At 36.3% G+C, this 25,328-nt stretch overlaps 2 protein-coding genes across 10 annotated transcripts in view; one reads left to right on the plus strand and one right to left on the minus strand.

The window, feature by feature from the left end:
• The window catches only part of rgs19 (regulator of G protein signaling 19), a 38,885-nt gene extending 32,657 nt beyond the window's left edge, over nt 1-6,228 (plus strand). For all 9 annotated transcript variants that reach the window (XM_082144508.1, XM_082144506.1, XM_082144510.1 and 6 more), the window contains one exon: nt 1,097-6,228. In XM_082144508.1, the coding sequence (XP_082000634.1) occupies nt 1,097-1,285 (189 nt within the window). In that variant the 3' untranslated portion in view covers nt 1,286-6,228. The remainder of the gene's footprint in view (nt 1-1,096) is intronic.
• A 2,968-nt stretch (nt 6,229-9,196) lies between these two features.
• Nucleotides 9,197-19,214, minus strand: tcea2 (transcription elongation factor A (SII), 2). Its single transcript, XM_082144505.1, has 10 exons — nt 18,940-19,214; nt 18,408-18,470; nt 17,449-17,554; nt 17,103-17,196; nt 14,041-14,177; nt 12,091-12,147; nt 11,464-11,618; nt 10,890-11,036; nt 10,522-10,593; nt 9,197-9,852 (listed from the first exon to the last, which is right to left on the minus strand). The coding sequence occupies exons 1-10, from the start codon at nt 19,006-19,008 to the stop codon at nt 9,844-9,846; spliced, it is 909 nt and encodes a 302-aa protein (XP_082000631.1). The 5' UTR covers nt 19,009-19,214; the 3' UTR covers nt 9,197-9,843.
• Between the last annotated feature and the right edge of the window lie 6,114 nt (nt 19,215-25,328).

Raw genomic sequence — 25,328 nt, forward strand, 5'->3', positions numbered from 1 at the left:
CTATGCTGATTTGATGCTCAAGAAACATTTCTTATTATTGATGTTGAAAACAGTTGTGCTGCTTCATATTTTTGTGGAAACCGTGATATGTTTGTTTCAGGATTCTTTAATGAATAGAAATTTCAAAAGAACAACATTTATTTGAAATAGAAATCGTTTGTAAAATTATAAATGTCTTTACTGTCACTTTTGATTAATTTAATTAGCATTAGTTAAAAATCTTACTGACCCCAAACTTTTAAATGGTTTGTTTGTTTAATTTTTTATTTTTTTATTTTATTTTTTTACATTTTGTGAAGACTGATGTATCATTATTTCAGTGAGAAATCATTATACTACTTTATTGGTTATCTTGGTTAACATTTTGTTGTTAACAAAATGATCTTGGATTTTGTTATTGTTTTTGACCGATCTGTTCTGTCCGTACACTCCTTCTAGAACTCTGAGATCTAGTGATCACTGTCTACTCATTGTGCCTAGATGTATACTTAAAAAACAAGGCGATCTTGCTTTTGCGACTGCAGGCCCAAAACTTTGGATCAGTCTACCTCTCTACATTAGATTAGCTCCCTCTGTTTCCACCTTTAAATCTTCTTTAAAGACTTATTTATTCTCTTTGGCTTTGAATACTCCTTGATTTAGGTACGACTGCAACCTGTATCTCTATGAAATGATTTTACAAATACTTATGCAGTTATGAATGACAGGAAAAGTAATCAAAATTCATTGATCAAAAAAGGGTGGTAGGAGAATGTACGTTCATCAAATTTGTCATGTTTTCCTTATCCGTTAAAAGTAAACTTGTAAATGTTTCTTGCGACTGTACAAAGTGCAATAATATTTAATGAGGTTTAGTTTAGTTTCTGATTGGTTAACTGTATTCTTGCATACGAAATTCGAAACAATCCTTCATAACCCCTTTCAAAAGTCTGAAACATTGTTTAACACAGGCTTAAAAAGACATTAACCCAAATCCTAAAATCGGACTTTCTTAACCCTGAGTTTAAGCATAAAAACGGCAATGAAGTGATCTCTCTTTTTTTTTTTAAAAAGGCTTGTATTTTAATATTCACAATGCTGTCTTTCTGTCTTGAAGGTGAGTCTGGACTCTCGCGTGAGGGAAGTGATCAACAGGAGGTTACAGGATCCCACCCCTCACATATTTGAGGATGCACAGCTGCAGATCTACACCCTCATGCACAGAGACTCCTACCCACGATTCCTCAACTCCTCCGTCTACAGATCACTGGTGCAGGGGGGGTCGCGCTCCTCGTCTGAGTCATAGACCCCCGACCCCCACCTCTTTCTCTCATTCTCTCCATCCCATTTCTCTCCATCCCGCTCATCGCACAACCACTCGAGGAGAAAGTACTCCTTTTTCGTGTCATCCCGGTTGGATTATGGTTTTTGTTTTTTGCTCAGTCCATGTTCCTCTCTCATTTTTGAGGGAATCCCACATTTCTTCTGAACCTGCACAGACTGAAACTGGAAGACACAGGGTTGAAAATGCAGTTTTCATTTTGTCCAATCCTCTTTTTCTTCCCCTCGTTCCAGCATCAACTACTGATTTTCATAGCAATCTTCTTTTTCTTTTTTTTTTTAAGAAAACATGCTTCACTTGTATCACCTGACGTTTCTAGTTGAAGAGAGCTGAGAGGGCCTCTGCAATAACATACACTGGAGTGGCCTGACCAATCTGCTCCTCTCTCTTCACCCTGACCTGTCCACTGTCTCTGTGCTCTGATTGGCTCTTTGAGGCGAGGGGTCTTGAGGTGATTGGTGGCATCGTAAAAGAGAGGGACAGCACTTTTTTTAGGTGCTAAACAAATGGGTACAAACATTTCCACACACTGTTTCGAAAGCAAATCAATTTCCAGGCCCAGGCGGAATCTCTGGAACTTTCCGGATTTTCTGCTCTGATTTTGAGGGAAAATCTGTGGAAATAATTTAAATATGATTTTATTTTATTTTTTTATGTGTACTAAACTCATACAGTTAGCTGAAAACATTATCAACTTAAGTTATGTTTCAGATTTCTGTGCATTACAGATTTCGTTTGGGCCTGTTTATTTTAAACAACAGATAACAACAACTTAACAACATAGGAGAGAGAGGAGGAACACCATTTTTAGAGATATTAAATAAAACAAACACGACAGAGGTGAGAGAATGCCATGGTCTTAATTAGACTGGTCACTCACATTTAAAAAATAGTTTTTTAATGTTATTTATTTTGTTAAACTATGACCTGATTTGATTTGATTTTTTTATTTTAAACCTGGAACATATACGCCATACCGAGCAAACTGTTAGTGGTGAGTGCTCAATCGCGCTGTTTCTCTGTGTTCAAGCGTGTGGTTGTATGGTGTGAAAATCACAAGTCTCTCTGGCGCCTCCTGAAAAGCAGTTTCAGGTACTGCAGTTCTGCAAGCGGATTCGCTTCAGTTCTGCGGAGCTGTTTCTCAATGTTCCTGCCTTTTCTTCAGTCGGAGAGGCAAAAGCAGATGCTCTTAGTCAACATAAAATCCAAAATAACTTTAACTACTTTAATAGTCAGTGCACATTATTCCACAGAAAATAGCTTGTCTTGGTAAATGTAAAAACTTCATCTAAAATGATGGCAAAATTAAATGCAGTTATTTAATTCCCAATTTATGTTGTTGTGATAAAAGTTAATAAATAATATAATAACTTATTAAAATAAAAGCGAATAACGCATTTGAATTTAAGCGTTATACTTCCATTGGAAATTATTTTAACATCTCGCTTTTTGCATTATCAAGTCATCAGTGTTTTCTCTGTCTGTTTTTCACACAATGTACATTTTAAGGAGAATATCTCTTATGTGTCAGAACAAGAAAAAGTATTTTATAGTATTGTACAGAAACCTTTTAAAAATAGAAGCCATTATCTGCTGTAAAATCCATTTTAAAATCCTCTCGATCCCTCGTTGATTTCACTGGTCCAGTACACTTCATTTATTCACGTTTAATGCTCAGTGTTGCATCTGCACTTATGCTTAAACTCATTTCTTTTACAGATGCCTTCAACAGCCTCTGAACCCACTTGATAGTAAAGGATAGTTCACCCAAAAATTAAAATTCTGTCGTTCCAAACCCGTAAGACTTTCGTTCATCTTCGGAACACAAATGAAGATCTGTTTAATGAAATCTGAGAGATTTCTGTCCCTCCATTGACAGCTGCACAACTAGACGTTTTAAAAAGTTCATAAAGAGATCGTAAAACTAAACTAATACATATGAATTGAGCGGTTTAAAAAGCTCTGAGATTTCATCAAAAAGATCTTCATTTGTGTTCCGAAGATGAACGAGACTCTTACGGGTTTGGAACGACAGAATTTTAATTTTTGGGTGAACTATCCCTTTAAGAAAATAGTAGGAATATCGGAGAGTAACCGGTTTGATTGATGTTAACACTGTGAGCTGTGATACCACTCCAAACGTATGCATCACTAAATATTTCATAATGTGCATATGAAACCAACCAGTACTGTGCGAGTGGATCCACAATAATAGAGTTTTGTTATAGACTCGCTCTTTTTATATCAGCACTGATCTGAAAATCTGGTGTTCATATTTCCCCTGAACATTCTCCTTCCTTAAGTAGTTCTTTTGGTTTGAGCAAATAAGTCTTAATATCAGATCTTTCATTTCACATTGAAATGAGGTAAATCATCCACATCCGCCTGGTACTTTCAGGATTTGGTTCTTTGTAAATATATACGTACAGAAAATAAATGTATATTGAATTAAGGACTCTAGTGGTGAGATTTCAAGAGTCATGTGTAAATTTAGAGGAACTTCATGTACTGTAGTACCAAAAAAAAAAAAAAAAAATGACTGATGCCTTTTTTTTCTTCCATCAGTTGTGCATGAAGATGTACATTTTGGAATATGTGTGTAAAATATGTGTGTATATGGTTATATATGAACATATATTTAGTATTGCTCTTATTGTCCGACATGATGTGACCAGTCTAACTTAAGCCAGATAGAGAGTGTGTGTGTGTGTGTGCGTGCGTGCCTGCGTGTGTGTGCGTGTGTGGTAAAAGTTAAGTGAACTTACTTAAGACAATAGGAGAGAGATGTCAATGTCATTGCGGCCTTTGACAGCGAACACTCAATTACACAGGGATATTCACAGTTACACAAAGCTCTTTAAAGACACGCTCAATGAGGGACGCTTGCTGGTGGACCTCTTAAAATTTCACATCACTTGCACTTTGCGTTCACACTGAAAGCGATTTAGAGGTCACTTTACTGTACTGTATCAGCTGATCAAATGAGCACCACTGTTCACTCCTGGTTGTCACATGTTCATTTTTGCATAATGTTAAACTGTCACTCACGTCGTCAACTCAAATTGCCAAGTCACATTGAAAGTTAATTCAGATTGCTTTGCAAATCGCTGTCAGTGTGAACGCTTTGTAACCAATGCGATGCAACAGATTTAAACATTCCCAAAACCGATAAGCTGATCTTTGTCATGTCATGGCTGATATTAAAATTCTATACTATTTTGTCTAAATAAAAAAAAAGATAAAACAGTAAAATGAATTGGTTAAATGATAGAAGTGAATTAAGGCATCACAACAGTATAATGTTGAGTTGTGGATATTTGATCATTTGGTGCCAAAGATTACATTAATCAGTGATATTAAATTATTAGTATTTTTAAAGATTAATCTTCACTCAAAAAAGGGCATACTTTTAATATTTATTTAATTGAATTGCATTTAAAATTTTCATCCATTTCGATTACACTTTTTTAACTAAATAAAAAATTATTATTGTGACGTCAGTTATACATACAGTAAATGTAACAGGAATGATTTATGCACTCAAAAATAATTTCATAATTCTATTTAATTTAATCATATTTTCAAAATGCATTTCTTCAGATTGCTTAGAATCTGCATACGTCTGTTAATTGTGAAACCAATTACATTTATTCCATTAAAAATATGAACATGGTTAACATATGGCTAGCTGTGGAACAAGCAATATTAAATTAGTTCAAATGTATCAGATTGAAACAAACTGGATTTATTGACGATAAATGTGTAAACCTGGTTATTGTGTATTTAAATCACATTCACTATTATTACTATTACAGATGTCTCACCTGTTTAATTTATGACTGAGAAATATGCATCACATCTAAATTTGATAGTTTATATTAAAACTGTGTAATCCAAATGGATGTATATTTTACATGCAATTAATGCAAATTCAGGCCTAAATATTTTTTTTGTCTGTAAATGTAAAAATAGGGGAAATGAGCATAACAATTTAAATATAAATTCTCTAATATCTGCCAATAACCAATATGGTTCCAATATTCCATGCATATAGAAAAAAACGCAAAATGAATGCATCTCAACATGGAGTGTTTGAATCTGTTGTATCGTGTTCTTTCGTCAGCTGCACAGAACAGACAGACTTTCACATACTTGTATTTGATTGGAGACAGAGACTGTGACCTAGAGCTGCTTATGTTTACATAAATTTCTTTAAGGTGCCAAAATGAATCTAGCCTTCTAACGGTCTCAAACTAAGGACATTTGTGTGGAGGAGTGAGTCTGTCAATAACTGATGCGTTTGTTTCCATCATCTGCATTACGCCATCATCAAATGGTCACTTTGTTACAATATGTTTTGGTTTTGTCGTCACCTCACACGCTAGCCTCAAGGTCTTGGCATCTCATTGGCCTTCCCTCACTCTTTCTTACGTTCTCTCCGGTCACTCTGTGAGGTTTTCTCTTTGGCGTGTATTCTCACGAGATTTGCAGTGCCGTGACATACAGCAGTGAGATCGGTCCCAGACTCATGGACTTCTATGGACACTTATTTATTGACATTATCATTATATTTTGTATTAAAATAAATCAAGTTATGTTTTAAAGAGTATGTTTATGGATTTCTGGACCATTTTTATTTTTATTTTATTTTTTTAAGTCTGTGACCATTACTGTGTAACCTCCCCTCGCCCTTGGGTGCCGTAGCAGGACGCCCTCTTCAGGTTGTGGTTGGGGCCGAATTGAGGTCCCAGGCCAGCTCATTGCCGGAGATGATTTAATCAAGGACCCGTCTGTAATATTCCATAACTTTTGACTTGGTTGCAGAATTATTATTTTTTATTTGAATGTTTTTTAAAGAGAGAATATGACTATAGTGATAATAATAAATATGTTTGTGTTATTATTCATTTACAGCTTGCCAAGATATTTAATTTTACTGCAGCCTCCAGAAGGCTTTTAAAACTGTACTGAACCCTTAACTGCTTAAAATCACTATAAAAATCTAAACTGACTATTTCTTTTCTTTTTTCTTTTCTTTTTTTTTAGAATATTTAATTCACGTGCCCTCCTAATATTTAATCAAAATAACGTCCCCTCTTCTCTGATGATGTGTTTACTGGTGTGAGGGCGGGACAACCTGTCACTCACATGACATCACATCAATAGCAAACCACAATGATCCAATCAAGTCCAAATTATACATGTATTCACTAACCTACAGTCAAGTATACGATTAGTGAGAAATATGGAAAAGAATAACATTAACCCAGGCTGCAGAATCACATGTTTAATTTTAAATGTGAAAGCCCATATAAAGTAATGTGATCTAAGTATCCATATAAATAGTATTTATAACTTGACCCCCTTCTGCACATCGGGTTTTACTAAACGAATTGACTGGGATGTTTTTTTGTATTATTATTTTTATTTTTTATTTTTTTTGTATAGCATCAAGAGCTCTAGACTGTCTTCCTCGCGTTACTATCAGTTAGTTATACATGTCACATGTCTCATTATTGTGTTGACTTGATCCTTTCAACTCTGGGCTAACCGTGACCGCATACATTATTGAAACCAGTGTGAAATGCCAAGTTAGTATCCTTAAATGCTCAGGGATTTTCTCTGGCTTTATCGTTCTTCTTGTTGCCATCGCTGAGAGCATGTATGGAAATATGTCATATTGCCAAAACAAACACGGATATCAGTCAGCGGCTCTACACACTCCGCTTCTGCCGTGTAAAGTGACCGCTGAGTCCTGACTGAAACAGCGAATGTGCTTCTTGCACATATATCAGCACTGTTCAAACATCTGTGTCGCATAAAGTTTGAATGTATTTAGTAGGAAAAAAACAAATGGCTTAAAACGTGAGACGGAAATACCAACACAGAGACATTTTTCCCTCCCCCTTCAAGTTCCACAAACATTCCTGGAGTTGAACATGAGGCTCAGTTCACGCTGCCATTCCAACATGAATCTGACGGTGATAAAGAGAGTGACCCGTCACCTGGACAGAGATGAGTAACTCTTCAAAAAACACTAATTAAAACAGATAAGTTACATGATAAAAGGTGGTAACAGAAACAGACCCTTTATAGACCAATAAATAAGAAACTTGCTCTGTAGGTTTAAGTTGACACGAAATAAATTGGACATATTTTGTAAATGTATATTTAAATTATTGTAAATGATTTATCCATGTTTAAAAAAAAAATGTTTTAAACATTTTAAAATGTTTAAAAAAATTTTGTTGTGCCCCCACATTAGTTGTGCATCGAGTCATTGCTACTTTCTTAAAGCATTGCACATATAACTCATTCCCATTATTTACACTGTTGTCTTCAACGAATGCGTTTACATTTGGATATGGAGACTGAGATCAGTGTTTCAGAACAACACATTTTTCAGAAAGGAGGATTGTAACATGTAGACTGTTACAATCCTCCTTTCTTCTTCACCTGAGGCTGGGTCCTACAGACTATACATTCATGGTTTACTCCCTTGAAAGGCCTGGAAACTTCCTCCAAACACTGCGCATTTTAAATAAACCAGCCATTCATTTGAAATCAGCAGATCTAAATGCTTGCTTAGTGACCCTTTAATTCCCCCATGACTGGGGGCTATTTTGTCCCTCGAACGCCCCTCTGTGGAGACAGTTGCTTGGGAGATTCCCACCCTATTCTCCAACCCATCACACATTCAAAGCTTTGTTTTCTTATTGATCTGGCAGGTACTAAACCCATATGTGCTGTTATTTAGGAGCACCTTCCATGATCCCTTCAATTCAAAACCAGATCTCACAGCATTTATTTTTGGTCAACATAATTAAGAAATGTGACAGCTCTTAGCAAATTACTGCTCGGGCAAAGGCCAGACACATCTCACCAGCTGTGTCTTATGCAAGTCAAAAAAGGGTCAGTTCTATTCTCAGATTTGATTAAGATATGAGGACACTGCTGAGAAGTTCCCAAAATATAGGACCAGTTTGATGTGCAAGTCCTCGGGATCAAAGACATCAAACACTGGATTAAAACATCATATTCCTGTTAATACATCACACATATGATGTCAGTGGAACACAGTTGTTGAGTGTTTGTTCTGAGTATTGTCTGACTGCTCCCTCTAGTGGAAAACATCTGAAGCACAATAAAAAGTAGCAGCAGACTAAATATAGAATATCTTAAAATTCATTTACTCACCTCCATGTTTTTCAAATTAGACCATTTTATTATATTATGGAAAACATTCCATAGTGTCTTCTATACAATGATGTAGTCAATGCAGATGAGGGCAATTGAGCTCCAAAATGTGAACCATGCAACTCATATACCAGTGATACCACAATGTAAGTGGTTTAACAATACATCATATATATCAAACAATATCAAACATCATTGGTTCCAATTGCCATTGACGTCAAACCTGTTGTGATGTGTCTTAGCACCATATTTGAAAACCATTGACACCCTACTGTTCAAAAGATTGGGGTCAGAAGTAAGGAGTTTATATTTAATACTTTTATTTAGCAAGAACGCATTAAATCAAAATGGATTTTCGGATCATAATTGACCGTAAATATATTTTAATGCTACAAAAAAAAAAAAATTGGCCTTTTAACTTTATAGTCATAAAAAAAGTATGATTTCCACAAAACAAAATGACTTGAGAATGACTAAAAATACTGTGCAATCATACTTTTTATTTTATTTTATTTTTAAGTTTGATCCCATGGTTTGTTGCTATTCCCTGTTGAATTGAATGGCATGGAAGAGCTGCTAAAACATTAGCTTTATTCATGGAGGGAGTCATACAGGTGGGTCTGGAGGGACGAAGTAAAAAACAACAACAACAACAAAAAAAACACTAAATCCACAAAATATTTCTAGTCAAATTTACTGAGGCAAAACAGTCAAATTATTCATATAATACATATGAACCTTCAATCATGTACCACATTCTGTTTTACTCTTTGTCTGGCTGTCTACAAGAAGCAAACTACCGCCTACGTTAAGACTCAAATATTAACCGTAATCCTTTAAGACTTCCTAAACTCTGGAAAAGCAACCAACCTATCAAGATTTGGTTAAATAAATCATCTGCTAAGTGCATAAACTGCATATACATATGAAAAGCACACGTTCAAAACAAACAAACAAACAAAAAAAATTGTATGAATGGGTACAAATTCTTTCAGCAATTACTTGGCACTCAGAGCAAAAAGGCACAAGCGCTATATCAAAAGGCAAAGCAAGAATGAACAAGCCAGCTGACTTACTGAGTCTAAGTTATCGGGCGTGCATGAAAGGGAATGATATTACAGCAGTAAAAAATAAAAAAAATAATAAAAAATAATACGGAGCAGGTTTTTGAAGTAGCAACACTCATATATTACAAAGCTATGAAAATGAATGTATCAAAAAAAGACATCAGATTTTTTTTTTTCTCAAAAGAAAAAAAAAAAGAGTTCCTTTCACTATGAATTCAGGTCATCTCTTCATATGAAGAATCCTGCTCACGTTAGTCTTTAGCAAAACTATGAAAAGAGAAAACAGAAGACAATAAATACAGTATTCAAAACATGTTTCCCCCTCGCCCCTGTAAATGAAGAGTAATAACTAGTGGAATATATTGAATATCTTGTTTTTCCATTGTGATTTTCGCGGTTCAGTTAATATAGTTTAATATCATTATATAGTTAATTTTAATGTAAGCCAGTGAGGTTTTATTGTGTGCTCAACACCTATAGCAAAAAATATACATAAAATATTTATATTTATTTTAAATATTTAAGTATTTAAACAAGTGATTGAAACTGACATCTTCTAGCTAGGGAACACCAGCATGCGTGTAATTTTCCTTCTGATCTAACAGTTACTGAAACATAAACCATGTGACAACTAACCCGTTCTTCTCTCTATATTTTATCTTGTTCCATTGTCATTGTTTGAAATATAAACCTCCTTAAATTGATCATTTCCTTATAGCCAATTTGTGCAGTCAGTAATGCTGGTAAACTTTGAATGAAGTATGGCTGTAAGGTTAGATAACAGTGAATAAATACTGCCACCATGTGGCGACATTGTAACATTAATTGAAAACGCACGTGTTTATCAGTCGCATAATGGATTTGACAGTTTTTAGGTCTTCAGTAACCCAGATTACTCAGGCTTTTGCACTGCAAGGCGTGTAGGGAGATTCTTACCTTCCACCGGTTTCCACACTCGTTGCACAGCACGAAGGTGGTCATGGGTTCATCTGCACTGCGTGTCTGGACCTGCGGGGAGAGACTGCGCGTTACATTCCTGCTTGTTTCACGCTTCAATGCAGCTTTAACCCACTTGCAAACTTCCTTTCAGACATGCAAACGGATCAAAGCACAGAAATGTGGGGCTTTTTGTGTTTCAGAAACTTGATCCGCCCCCATTTTCTTTTTTAAAAGCGTGGCTTAAGTATACAAATGCTTGTGTAACCTACTGCTGCTCAGATTGATAGCTGTTTTTTTATTTATAATGATGGCAAGTATAAACGCATCTGGTTATGAAACAGTCCTAAACGCTGGTCACAGCATACCTGAGTGTAAGTGCAGTTCTTGCCCCTGCATTTTCCACAGATGAACATGTCAGTCTCCGTGCCGCCCACTTTGGAGAGCTGATGCTCTCGAATGGACTCCTTGGTCAGCGCTTTCCTGATCTCTTTCAGCTCTGCGCTTGCCATCTCCTGCCAAACACGCAATTCACACAAACACGCTTCATATCTTGCTGTAGTTTACTAGACCTTAAATGGCAGATAGGCTTTTCTTTCCTAGTGTGAATTATATTGGAGTGAAACGGTCTATCAAACCAGAAAAAAATCTAGGGCAGGACTTGATTTTGTCAATTGGGAATTGATTGGATCATTGTGGTTTGCTATTGCTGTGATGTCATGTGAGTGACAGGTTGTCCCGCCCTCACACCAGTAAACATGTCATCAGAGAAAAGAAGTAGTGATGCTGCAGGAGGGAGGGGAAGTTATAATATATTTAAAAATAAACAATAATGTGCACTGAATGAATACTGCAATATTCCATAAAAAAAAAAAAAGAATTGTCATTTTAATCTCATGGTGACTTTAACACTTCTCAAGCCAAAATCAGATCCAGACGTACCTCTGCTGTCATACTGGCGATGCGGTCTGGCGAGATGTTGCCACACAAGACGTTCCGGCGTAAGTCTGGGTTTTTCTGGTCCTTGAGGTTGGAAATGCGACTCCTCAGTCTGGTCTTGTACTTTATGTCAGTGGATTTGAACTCCTGGTAGATACGTGTGCCATGAAGTCCAGTCAAGGAAGCACAAAGTCTTTATTTTACATTCTCCTTTCAAAGGGAAGCAAGCAATTTTTCTGATATTTCAAATATTTTCTTCTCTCCCAGTTTAATATGCAGAGACTACTGCAAGTAAACCATTTGTTGGCGGATTTCAATGGAAAGTGTAAACACTGTGGCGCTATCAAAACATTGTTTAGGGTAATAGGTCAAGGTTTGGCTGATAATCACGTCCCCTGCTGGTAGATGTAACTACACAATATGCAGGCAAAATGCATTTTCAAAATAAAAGTTTGGGGTCAGTACAATACAAATATTTCAATTTCAAATAAATGCTGCTCTTTATTCATCAAAAAAAATGTATCATGGTTTCCAAAAATATATTTAAATAAACTTTTTTTATTTTTTTATTGTACAAATATTTCAGAAGATTACTGTTTTACCAACTAACTGTGGTAATGAGAAGGATATAATCTTCAATCTGTGCTGCCAGGTGTTCACAGTCTGCTCCGATTGTCTGGTGATCACCTGAGAAATTAATACAAAAATTATAACAATAGTTATAAATTAAAACTAATAGTCCAGTTTATGCTGAACATGCCTCTATTATGCTATTTTAATTGTTTCTAATTTTATTTTGGAGGTCTCCTACATGGTCTCCTACAGATCAGTCTGTTGTGATTCGTCTACTGCTTTCAGCGCGTGTCAGAAAAGAAACACCTATCATCTGAATTTCAGTTCCGGAGGCTTCCTCAGCGCTTGATACACACACAGTAATACAAACTGTTACGGTGGCGCTGGTTTTTCCATATTAATTCCAACGGGACTCCTCATTCTTTTGAAGAGCAGCAAAGTGGACTTGCAGCGCTGAAAACATCATCTTCTCGACATGTCGAAACCAAGGGGGTAATCCAGCACCCGGAAAGCGTACCTTCTATGGGGGCATCCATTGGCTAACAAGCCATCACCTGCTGTTAGCATCCATTGACTCCCATTCATTTTGGCGTCACTTTGACAGCGGATATCTTTACATCTGAGGCGTTTAAAGACCCCATTTGTCCATTGTTTATTTCTTAAGAAACACGACAATGTATAAAAGGCTCCATTACCTTGTATCTTACACTATGGCCCTGTAGAAGCCGTTTTTGTAAAAATAGGCTAAGGATTGCGTCATAACCACGCGACCCTCTGTCGCACAGTAGAGAAATGACCGTATAGAAGCTCACAGTCAATCGGGGGGGACGTGGAGGCATAAAGTCTGTTAAAGTCAAGGGAGAAGCCCATAGAGAGTCATAAAGTTGCTCATGCTCCTAGCTCATGGACAGCTCCTACTCACGCTCTCCGTCTCTGCAAGATTCGGAAGGGAATGATTCAGATTTCTCTTTCCACAGCTACTAGAAGACTTACAACTGTCAGACAGGTTGCTCACGTCACATCTACGTCGTCAAGCTCAGTTTGAGTCTGCGCAGTACGCTCAGCTATCAGGAAGTGAGTGCTTCTAATTGACTTCACTGGTCTCCGTTGAACTCTATGGGGTCGCTGTGTCCATTTCTTTTACTGTCTATGGTCGAAATACAAACCAAACACTTCCAGTACTCAGTTACCCTACAGTGTTTGAGGGCGGAGTAGACATCAAAGTAGACATCGTTCGAGGGCAGCCAATGAAAACCATAGGCTGGTATTATGCTAATTTGTTACATTGTTACGTAGGTTTGAACAGGAAGTGAGACTGGAATTGCTGACGACTCATTTCACCAGTTCAGAACCGATTATTTATATTAGGACACAATAACTTTATTTGTCGTGCACTTTGATCTTTAAAACTTTTCAAATCTCTCACATTCACAAACAGCTTTATTACACACTGCACAAAATGTAATATTCGAAGAAGCATAATAATCCTGGCTTAATCTAGGGTCTATCAGTAAAACCAGGACTTAATATAATACAATTACATATTATATATAACTTATAAATACATTTATAGTAAAGACCTAATGAGTTGTGTCAACTCATCATTTTATGCTAAAAACCATTTTGTAAGGTCAAAACCAATATTTATGACAAATGTGAACATGTTTTATTTGATGTCACTAAAAAATATTTTTATTTCTAAATATTAAATAACTATAAACTCTATTCAAATACACTGTGTAGCTGAAATTTAACTGAATTTAGTAAAACCATTAAATTAAAATAGTTTAACTCAAATTTTAAATCCAATATAAAAATGAAACATTAACAGATCTCGCCCTTTAGTCAGCTTTTGCAAAAATAAATTTTATAGCACTTAATTTCAACATTTTAGTTCCCTTAATTTCACAGTTAGAGTTCATGTTACTTTGTTTAATTAAGTGCAATGAACTTATATTCAAGTAAAATGAACTTACAGTTACTTAGCTTAATTTGTTCATGGCTTACCATCAGTCTGTAGGGCCGCCACCAGCAGCTCTCTGCATTTAGTGCGCACACTGTCCGTCGTGACGGGTGCCGGTGGGAAGGAGGTGAATTTTGGGGTGCCTGGGGTGGTGGGAGTTTTTGGCGTCTCTTGTTTGTTACTAGTCAACAAGAAGAAACAACATTTCACTGTTTTGTAAAACTCCATTTTTTTTATAGGATTAAGACGTTGCTATCTAAAGAATAAATGCTTAATTTTGCCACATTTTTTAATAGTTAATGATGCATTTTAGAAAGTGTAAATTAAATAAAGTGTGATATGTACAGTCAAACCAAAATGTATTTAGACACCTTCAACATTTCTCACACTATCACAGTTTATTCACTATAGTTTAGAAAATGGTAATAAAATATGACAAGAACTCAGAGTTATCAAGTCAGTTGATGTTTCACTGGTTTTGGCCATCCTTCTGTTAGACTGTCTCACAAATGAATTAGGTTGAATAGCTGTCAGCTGTTAAATTTAAGTACACAATTAGATAATACCAATTTAGGTCAACCAATTACCAAGCAATGCTTAATATTGTTCAGTCTGTGATGTAAAAAGTTTGCATGAGAAATTAAAGAAAAAACACTTAAAGGGATACTTCACCGTTTTTTCATATTAAACTATGTTATTCCCTTAACTAAGACGAGTTGATACATACCTCTCTCGTCTCAGTGTGTGCACTCAATCGCTTTGGCGTGTGGCGATACTTTGATAGCACTTAGCTTAGCCCAGTTCATTCATTAGGACCCAAACAGAGATGGAGTTAAGGCCAATTTATACTTCTCCGTCGGGTGCGCGTAGAAGGTACGGCGTAGCATACGCATTGACGTGTACCATACGTCGTACCCTTCGCCGTACCCTGACGCGCACCTCCTCAAAAATGTAACTACGCGTCGCGGCGACGCGGACCGAAAGATCTGTGATTGGTCGGCTGGATAGCATCGCGTTTCCTCCTACGCATTTCCGGAATGATCTTCTGCACTCTGCACCGCCCGCCCGCCATTTTTAAATTCCGAAGATCAGTGAAGAGCCATGGAAATAGACCAAGTGACCGAGAGATTGCTTGAAGAAGTGCGAAAATATAGCCATCTGTATGACTCCTTCAGTCGCCATTGCTCAGACAGCCGCGAGGAATGTAAACACAGTGGAACATTAAAACCCACCCGCGCCAACTAGCGTTTCGGCGGTGTAACTGCAGAGCAACACAGACATTCGCAGAAGTATAAATGCTCACGACGGCGTCGCCTAAGTGCGTAGCCTACGACGTACACTACGGCGTACACTCGACGCAGAAGTATAAATTGGCCTTTAGAAGCGACCAAACACCTTCACGTTTTCACTATTTAAATACAGTTACACGAGTAGTTACACGACCAAGTATGGTGACACAAAATAAAACGTGGCGCTTTTCTAAGCGGGTAAAAAGGATAACTATAATGTATGGCGGAATAGCACTTGGAAGCACTTCGACTCGGCGCAGTAAAAAGTCACATTGGTTCTAATGACAGAAGTGAGAGGGAGAGGGGGAGAGGATTTTTCAGGAGTGACTTTTTACTGCGCCGAGTCGAAGTGCTTCCTCGTGTAACTGTATTTAAATAGGGAAAACGTGGAGGTGTTTGGTCGCTTCTAACTTCATCTCTGTTTGGGTCCTAATGAATGAACTGGGCTAAGCTAAGTGCTATCAAAGTATCACCACACGCCAAAGTGATTGAGTGCACGCACTGAGACGATAGAGGTATGTATTAACTCGTCTTAGTTAAGGGAATAACATAGTTTAATATGAAAAAACGGTGAAGTATCCCTTTAAGCAAAACAGGTCAGGTCAAAGTGTCTGAATAATTTTTGGTCCAAAATTTGTATACATTTTACTGGTAGTCCACTGTATGAAGATTTTTTGGGTATAATATGTCAGTTTACTTTATTTTGCTATCCTCACATAAATGAACTATAGTGTCCTGCACCCACCAGTAAAAAAAATATATAAAAATGATATGTTATCAAAAAGTTTGACTATGTAACGGCCATCAAAAAATCCAGATCCAATCAACCACTAGTGACAAGTAGCTTGAAGATTATGTTCTTAACCGTAACGAGGTCAATCTTTTTTTCTTTTTCTTTTTTTATGAAACATGGACAGATTAATTGTATGGAAGATTGTTTCAGCCACGGAATAAAAATAAAAAAAAATTAAAAGATCATTTGGACTTACTTTTTAATCACATAATTTGGGCTTTTTTTCTCAAAATTGCAAGATATAAACTCATAATTCTGACTTTCTTGCAGCTGCAAGTTTATATCTCGCAACTCTGGCTTTTTTTCACCTCGCAGTTTTTCGAGTTTATATCTCGCAATTCTTACTTTTTCCTTGCAATTATGCATTTATATCCCGCAATTCTGACTATTATTCTCACAATTATGAGTTTATATCCCACAATACCATCTTCTTTTCTCACAATTGCAAGTTTATCTCTCGCAATAATTACTTTTTTTGCAATTACGAGATTATATCCTGCTATTCCAACTTCTTTTCTTGCAATTACCAGATTATATCCCGCAATTCCGACTTCTTTTCTTGCAATTACCAGTTTATATCCTGCAATTACAAGTTTATATCCCACGATTCTGACTTTCTTCCTTGCAATTACGAGTTTATATCCCGTAATTCTGACTTTTTTCCTCACAATTATGAGTGCATATCCCACAATTCTGAATTTATATCCTGAAATGCTGACTTCTCTCAGAATTGTGAGATCTAACCTTGCAATTGCGAGTTATAAAGTCCAATCCTGAGGAAAAAAGTCAGCTCACAATATTCTGACATTTACTTACAATTGCAAGTTTATATCTCACATTTCCGACTTTATAACGCACAATTGCGGGTTTATATCACGCAATTGTGAGGGAGAAAGGTCAGAATTGTGGGATAAAAAGTGGCAACTACCTTTTTTTATTTTTTATTCAGAGGTGAAAACAAGCTTCCATAGAATTGTTCACAATAAGATCTATAATATGCATTTACAAAATAGATCCCACACACCTGGAGTCACTGGATCCAGGACAGTCTTTAGAAGACGAGGACTGGAGAGGAGATCCAACTTTTTTCTTCTCCTCTGATTTAGCCTCAGATCCATCTACATGAAAGAAGATCACAATCCAGCTTTAACATTAGACAAAATCCATTGCATTTACTATCACCAAGTTAACTTGTAACATCCTTAAGATAATAAGAGCAAGAAAGCAAAAAGACAGCAGGCTTGTGCCACCACTTTTTAAAATGGAAATCTTCAGTTTCCTTCAATCATTTTCATTCACTCTGAAATAAGAGAAACGCGTGTCTAAAAGGTCTTGTTTAAGCTGTCTGGGTGTGAATGGAGATGCAGTACCCAGCAGTTTCTTCCAGGTCTTGATGAGTGATTTGGCCAGTGTCTGCACCTCCTCTTCCGAGCTCTGCTTCCGCACTGCATTCACTGACATCCCGATCCGTGTCGACTGCAACGTGGGCCACATTGAAACAATGGGAAGATCATATTTGTTATAATAAATTTAACAGTGACTATCACAAAATCTTGTGATATATTGTAACTTGATACATTTTGTTATAAATGACCATCCAGTAGCCAATTACTAAGCTTTGACTAACTCACTCTTCTGCTATAAAATGCTCAAAAGAGAGGGGATCGTAAGTAAATAAAATAATGAGCAAATGTCCGTATGAGATTTTCAGTTTTTGACCAACATTGAGTATTAGGCATGATATCCTTTACAATTCTAATCACATTACATCAGGCATTGATCTGAAAAGACTAAAGGCCCGTTCACACCAAGAGCGATAATTATTAACATTATAGTTCTAAAAATATATATCATTCTAAATATAAATGAATAGCAGAGTAATAACAGAGGAATGATATTGTTGGAATCACAAAAAAATAAAAAAATAAAACAAAATTCCAGCTGATAAAAACTGACAGCCAAAACATTGGTATGTTCTGGAACACAGTGGCTCTGTCCAGAATGAAATACTATAGCATTTTTAAAAATCCTGTAGGCCTTTTTTTTAACCAATATAATCCAATGAGACGGCAAAAAAAGACAGGATTGATTGATCACAATCGTGGTATATACCATGCAATATACCCAGATATTCTATGCATAGGCCTATATAAATGTTGCATACTACATAGATTGCATACTACACACTGCGGAAATAGTACAAGCAGTAATGTAGCCAATAAGAAACAAAAGCATGGGATTCCCTGACTGGAAGAGAAAGAGAGGATTATGTAATCCAACACAGCACATGCTCTGCCCACAAATTCTGTCTCCAGTCCAGCTGAGATACCTGAAGGGTCTCCAAAGACATCTTCATGTTCTTCAGCTCCCGAAGCAGGTCAATAGCACCATCCTGAAGATTAAAAACACATAGAGGAGAAAATACAGTTACACAACAACTTCTCAAATGCATTAGTAAACACTGGCTACTTCAACTATAGGTTGGGTCATAGAAAAACACAGCCAGTCTGCACATAAATGCTGTGTTTTGGGGACATAACTGGGACTGACTGGTGTGAAGTGTTGGATAAATGAGTCTTTTGTTTGCGCTGGAGAAATTTGGAGAACAACCAGCTGCCAGCTCATCACAGTATACACAAACGCTTCAAACATGAGAGTATAAACACCAAATGTGTGATTGTGCATGAAGATTGACCAATACGAGCCCGGTGGTTGACTGACTGGATGAGGATGAAACAGGTGATAATCACACTAACGTTAGATCTCGTGCTTGTTAGACAAACAGAAACGAGCGCGTGGATGAAATCAATAGTTCTTCGTTTTTTCAGATGCTAGGAATAAAGAAATAATGTCACACTTACAGTGTTTTTCTTGTGCACCATTTTGTCCAGCTTCTTGGCGATGCGCTCCACTTCTTGGTCCTTCGCCATGTTTACAGGTTTAGGGCTGTTTGATGGCGCCCGATGGACGTGCCTCCATTTATGTGTGAAAATGCGCCCGTCTCTCTGTGTGTGTGTGTGTCTCTTTTAGTGGCAGTATGAGAGGAATCCACTGCCTTTCTCTCCGCTCTCGACTGTTGTTTAGCGATGACCGATTCGCAAGCGAATTGTTCTTTAGAATCGAATCTTTTCCAACGAACCTCTTCATAAAATCGGTGTGAACGACTCGTTTACGAATCAGACTGAATCAGTTAGAGTGGTTCTTGAGTCAACTACATACCGACTCACAGGAAACCAAGAACCGCGTATTTTTCAGTCATGTTTAACTCGTAAATGAGCCAAGACGAGAGGAGCGAAATGATAGCAAGAACATTTGAATGACAAAGGAGGCGAAAGGTACGTTATTTTAATGTTAGAATATAATGTAATATAAATGTTTAGGAGTTAACTAACTGTTATATGGCAGGTTTATTTACATACGTATACATATCGAGTGTTTTAATTGATGTGTTCTAGTTAAGTTTGTTGCAGTCATTATACATTCATTACAACACATTTGACAGAAATGTTATAGACCGCTGATAGACTGTTATACAGAGCAATATGTGAATACATGGTTTTATCATTCTCAAAATTCTATGATTCAAAAATCACTGAATCTTTTTTAGAACCGGTTGTTTCAATGCGCTGTTCGAAAGAACCGATTCGCGGAAATTACATAGACTGGACAACTCTTCTGTTGTGAAGCAGGGCATTATGGGAAGTGAAGTCTTTATGACCCAGCTCAGCAACAAGGCAGTGAATCATATGGCTTGTTAAATACATACATACATACATACATACATACATACATACATACATACATACATACATACATGCAAACGTTTCTGAATATTTTTAACAATTCTGATATTTTGTTATATAAGTAGGCTAGATAAATCGGGAATGTAACCTTATCATGACAATAGTTGGTTTAACCTTTAATTTCACAGTTCACGTATACTGACTTTGTTGTCAGTTACTGTAAAATAGCATATTAAGCCTAGTCTCGACATCATGATAGGGAATGATAATAAAAAAATTACAAAATGCGTTCACTCTAGCAACTAGGCTATATTGTGTAAGCCTGTGTGTTGCTTGAACAGGTTTTAGTTTAGACTGGATCAGTAGAGGGCGTCATTGTATCAAAAGTGCTAAAGTATTTAGACATCTAAACCACAATTTAAAATGCATGAATTTCATTGCAGCAGAATGTTAAACCAATTTCAACCATACATTGTCTTAACGTCAACTTTGAGTTGTGTTTGGTAAAGAACATGACTTGTATTAACCATTCAACCTTTTAGAATGTTATAATTAATATATTACTATAAGTTATATATATATATATATATATATATATATATATATATATATATATATATATATATATATATATATATATATATATATAATAAAATCTGGCTCAAAATTATTGTTTTCTATGAGAACAATGGAGCTCAATGTTTAAAAGTTTTTTTTTATTGTATTTTGTTGTCTAATCATGAATGGACATTATTGATTAAAAGAGCATCTTATATGTTTCAGAACATCTGAATTTGACTCTTTACACTTGACACTTAGACTTTTTACTGTGAATCAAACATGCTGTTAAGTATAAATATGTACTAGGCTATATCTCAGATTATTCTTCTGAATCAGAAGAATAATCATGTTTGAAAAGGTAAATTTAAGGAGAGGAGTGAGTTTGTGATAAGACACATATATAATGTAGTTGTATCAAAAATTATTTATTCATCAAATAAAGATAATATCAGAGCTTGGAGCAAGGTTGGAGGTTCGAGGTGCAGGTTCGATTCACAAGTAAATCTTAAGTTGCAGTCCTAAGTCAAGTCAGTGATTCACCTCAAGCAAGTCAAGTCGAATTCTTCTAAGGATTAAGTCAAGTCAAGTTACAATACCAACCAGAAACAAGAGAGTTTATATTGGCCTCAACCTTATTTATTTTTTCCTCAGAAATGATAAAATTAATGATACGTTTATACCATAATAATATATACTAATTTATTAGAAAACATATTTATTGTTATATTATATTATTGTTACTATAAGAAAAATGATAAGAAAAATGTTGAAAACAGTTGAAGGTAAATTAACAAGTGTTATGTATTCATTTTATTTATTTTATAGTAAATATCATAGGTTTAACTTTATTTATGAATTTATGAATTATCACCTACAGGGATTTCATAAACGTAGTTTGTTTGTTTAAAAATCTTATAAATGTATGAGGTGCCCCACACATGGGGCAAAAGGCTCACCAGCATGGGGCGTATTTACACTAAAACTTTAGCTAGAATAATATGTTTTAATAATGTCTAAGTTAATACTTGTTCAAAACAATCACTTTAGCAAAGTTTGTATTTTCGTTTTTTTTTTTTGATACACAAAATAATTAATATGTGTTCAATAAAAACTGTCACCATAAATACTGTCATTAAATATGTTCATTTAAAAAATACAGAAAAAATAAAATAATCTGTGAGCATAGAATGAGATCCCACAATAATTTAATATAGGCTAGCTTTAAAGTAGTAACAAATCATTTATTTATTTTTTTAGAAAACAATTCCGCCACTGACCAGGAAAAACCTAGTCTAAAGTAAGTGGCTCGTTGCGCATGTTATTCAAATGCTATTTTGAGGGCGCATGCTTGGCCATAATGTACACTTATGTACACACAGCTTTTGTACCTTTTTTTCTGAGAGTGTAGCGTGTGCACAACGCGCATACTCTTTGATTCTCTCATCTACACAGAAGCAGCAGTTTTCATTTTTGCAAATCATAGGCTACATTATTACAAGGAAAAATATTAACACACAAGGGAAATCCTTGTTGTGTCCATGAAGATGTGAAAAAATAGGCATAAATCTAGCTTACACATTTACCCAAATTATCAAGCTCAAACGTGCTGTGCAACACGATAATGAACCTCATTGGTTCTTGCAGAAGCTCAAACGTGCTGCGTAACATATGAGAATGAACCTCATTGGTTCTTGCTGAAGCTCGAACGTGCTGCGTAACACAAGAATGAACCACATTGATTCTTGTGGAAGGTCAAACGTTTTGCGTTTGCATAACACAATGAACCTTATTCGTTCTTGGGGAGGCTTAAACGTGCTGCGTAACACGAGAATGAACCTCATTGGTTCTTGCTGAAGCTCAAATGTGCTGCGTAACATGATAATGAACCTCATTGGTTCTTGCTGAAGCTCAAACGTGCCGCGTAACACGAGAATGAACCTCATTGGTTCTTGCTGAAGCTCAAACGTGCTGCGTAACACGAGAATTAACCTCATTGGTTCTTGCTGAAGCTCAAAAGTGCTGTGTAACGCGAGAATGAACCTCATTGGTTCTTGCTGAAGCTCAAATTTGCTGCGTAACACGAGAATGAACCTCATTGGTTCTTGTGGAAGCTCAAACGTGCTGCGTAACGCGAGAATGAACCTCATTGGTTCTTGCTGAAGCTCAAATTTGCTGCGTAACACGAGAATGAACCTCATTGGTTCTTGTGGAAGCTCAAACGTGCTGCGTAACGCGAGAATGAACCTCATTGGTTCTTGCTGAAGCTCAAATGTGCTGCGTAACGCGAGAATGAACCTCATTGGTTCTTGTGGAAGCTCAAATGTGCTGCGTAACACGAGAATGAACCTCATTGGTTCTTGAGGAAGCTCAAATGTGCTGCGTAACGCGAGAATGAACCTCATTGGTTCTTGAGGAAGCTCAAATGTGCTGCGTAACACATGAGAATGAACCTCATTGGTTCTCGCACGTCAAGCAAACATGCTTCAGCTTCCGTTTACCACAACTTATGTGTCTCTTCAGACTAAACCGCTCAATTCATATGGATTAGTTTTACAACCTCTTTATCAACTTTTTGAAGCAAAGTGGTAGTTGCATAGGCTGTCAATGGAGGGACAGAAAGCTCTCAGATTTAATCAAAAAGATCTTAATTTGTGTTCCGAAGATGAACAAAAGTCTTACGGGTTTGGAATGACATGAGGGTGAGTAAATGATGACAGAATTTTCATTTTCATTTTTGGGTGATCTATCCCTTTAAAAGTGCAACTCGAGTCAAGTCATGTGACTCAAGCCCTTCACCTCTGGAAATATTACATTCACATATTGTTCTGACTGTTGAGCAGCATCTGTTGGTTTTTAAATCAGATCAATACAGATTTTAACATGTCACGTGATGCAGAAGACAATATATTGTGATCCGCTGAATCAGAGCTCTGAGTGTTAATGCCCCACAGTTATGTGCACATACTGGGGTTAAAACCTCCATATATGAGTGAAGGTGACAGCATGGCATGTTCTCCAGCTGAGGAAACCCCACCTCAGCAATGAGGGAATGTGTTCAGAGGGGGGAGGGAAGTCCCCGAAACAGCCAGCTCAGGCCTCAGTCACTCGGGCAGGAAACCCGGTCTTCATCACCCTGCTGAGGTCATCTCTGATTATAACTGGACCGGGATAAGGCAGCTCGATCGGCTCGCTAGAACATGCCCTGTTCCTGCCATACATTCCCTTTTTAGAGGGTTACTGGCGGTGCCATTCTTACTTTGGACTTTTGTGTGGTTTAGAAATGTGCTGATTGATTGAGGTGTGTGTTTATTTCACTCGGCTTATCAGTGTGAGGCTGTTGCCGACCATTAATCTGTCATTACGAGACATGGGGTCAAACTAATCTTAAATGGAGAAATTACAGATTGTCATATTTATTTATTTATTTTAAATAATAACACTTCTTCATAACATTTCACAACAGTTTTGACCTAAGGACATTAATGAACAACAATTTTGAACTCTAGAAGGTGTGAACAAAAGAAAACTTATGAATGCATAAAGGGGGTCAAAATGACCAGTATTGTGAAAAAGGTAACTAACTAAATAGGTGTCATATTAATTAAATAATTAAAACAATTTATGATACACAAATGTTTTAATAAACATTTAGTTTTAAATAATTTTACCTTTAAAAAAATAAATCTGAACAATATTTTTTAGCAATTAACTGATTTTTTGTCTTGATAATTTTTCATACAAATATTTAATAAACACCTTTGACTATTTATTTAATTTAAAAAAATTACGTTTAATTTAAGAACTCTCCGTTAAAAAAAAAATATAACCACTAAATAAATAAGTACAGTCATACAACAATAGTTGGCTTAAGTTCACAGTTAATATGTTACATATGCTTTATTAGTGTTGCTATAACTGTATTTAGAGATAGTATTCATTTTTATTAAGCATAAAGTAGGCATATTCTTATGCTTATAACAACCATACCAAGGTTATGATGATGCCATTTATATTTTTTAGGTTTCAAATATCAAATAACATTGATATGGTTTTGTTGTTCTAAGCATATGCATATAAGAATCAAAATATCTCATAAGGATATGATACTTGTGCCTATACTTTATAATAAACAATAATGTTATCTTCCAAATATGATTAAATAGTTATATATTAATAAAGCATATGTATGATTAATATAACCAATGTGTTTCCGTACTTCCATTGAACTGCTATATAATGTACTGTATTTAAAAGCTTCTCCTAAGAATCCCTGTTCAGTGGAATAGTTTCAAGCATGTACATTTGTTGTTTAGCTCTGCTTAAAGCACACAGGAGAACAGAGCTGTGTGTGTTTGAGTGGGAGAAGGAGAGCGCGAGAGAGTGACATCTCATACAGGCAATATCATGTGTGCTGAGTTTAAACAGATCACTCTGTCAATAAGCACTTTCAAATTGAAATCAGATGCTGACCACTTCTAGTCCCAAACTTACATCCTCTTTACAATCACAGAGGAAATTTAACATTGAGGGAGTGCGACCTGTCCAGTGCAGTCAAAAAGCCCATGTATAATTGCAAACAGTTTTAGGAAAGAAACCCAGGGCTTGGAATATCATCATATGTGCTTTGCCGTTACTGTAAGCGCATTGGTATGTGTTTATTACGGGCAAATGATGCATGACCGTCCTGGCACCGGCGGACATAGACAAATATCTCAGGCACAAACAAAAGCAAATGGCGAATGTTAGATGCATCATATCTGTTTGACCTAAATGAAAGCTAATTGTGCTTATTTAGCTCATTGCTGGGTTTCTCTTTCTCCTCGTAGCCTTTTTTGTGCTGTTGTTGCTGAACCGTGTTCTCATATTACCTTTGGAACAAATGTATCTTTCACTGGCCGTCCTCAATATGATAACAAACTCCAGTCGATGCCATATTTAATGTCTAG

Source organism: Leuciscus leuciscus (assembly GCF_965113295.1).
Source record: "Leuciscus leuciscus genome assembly, chromosome: 18".
In the NCBI taxonomy this organism is placed as follows: domain Eukaryota; kingdom Metazoa; phylum Chordata; class Actinopteri; order Cypriniformes; family Leuciscidae; genus Leuciscus; species Leuciscus leuciscus.

Bases quoted from the DNA above. Each gene is read 5' to 3' on its own strand.
- tcea2 (XM_082144505.1), bottom strand. From the start codon at position 19,008: ATGGCGAAGGACCAAGAAGTGGAGCGCATCGCCAAGAAGCTGGACAAA. The intron at 14,178-17,102 runs GTGTGTGGGATC...CTTGTTGACTAG, and splicing joins CCTGGATCCAGTGACTCCAG to TAACAAACAAGAGACGCCAA. The intron at 12,148-14,040 runs GTAAGCCATGAA...TTAATTTCTCAG, and splicing joins GGCGGCCCTACAGACTGATG to GTGATCACCAGACAATCGGA.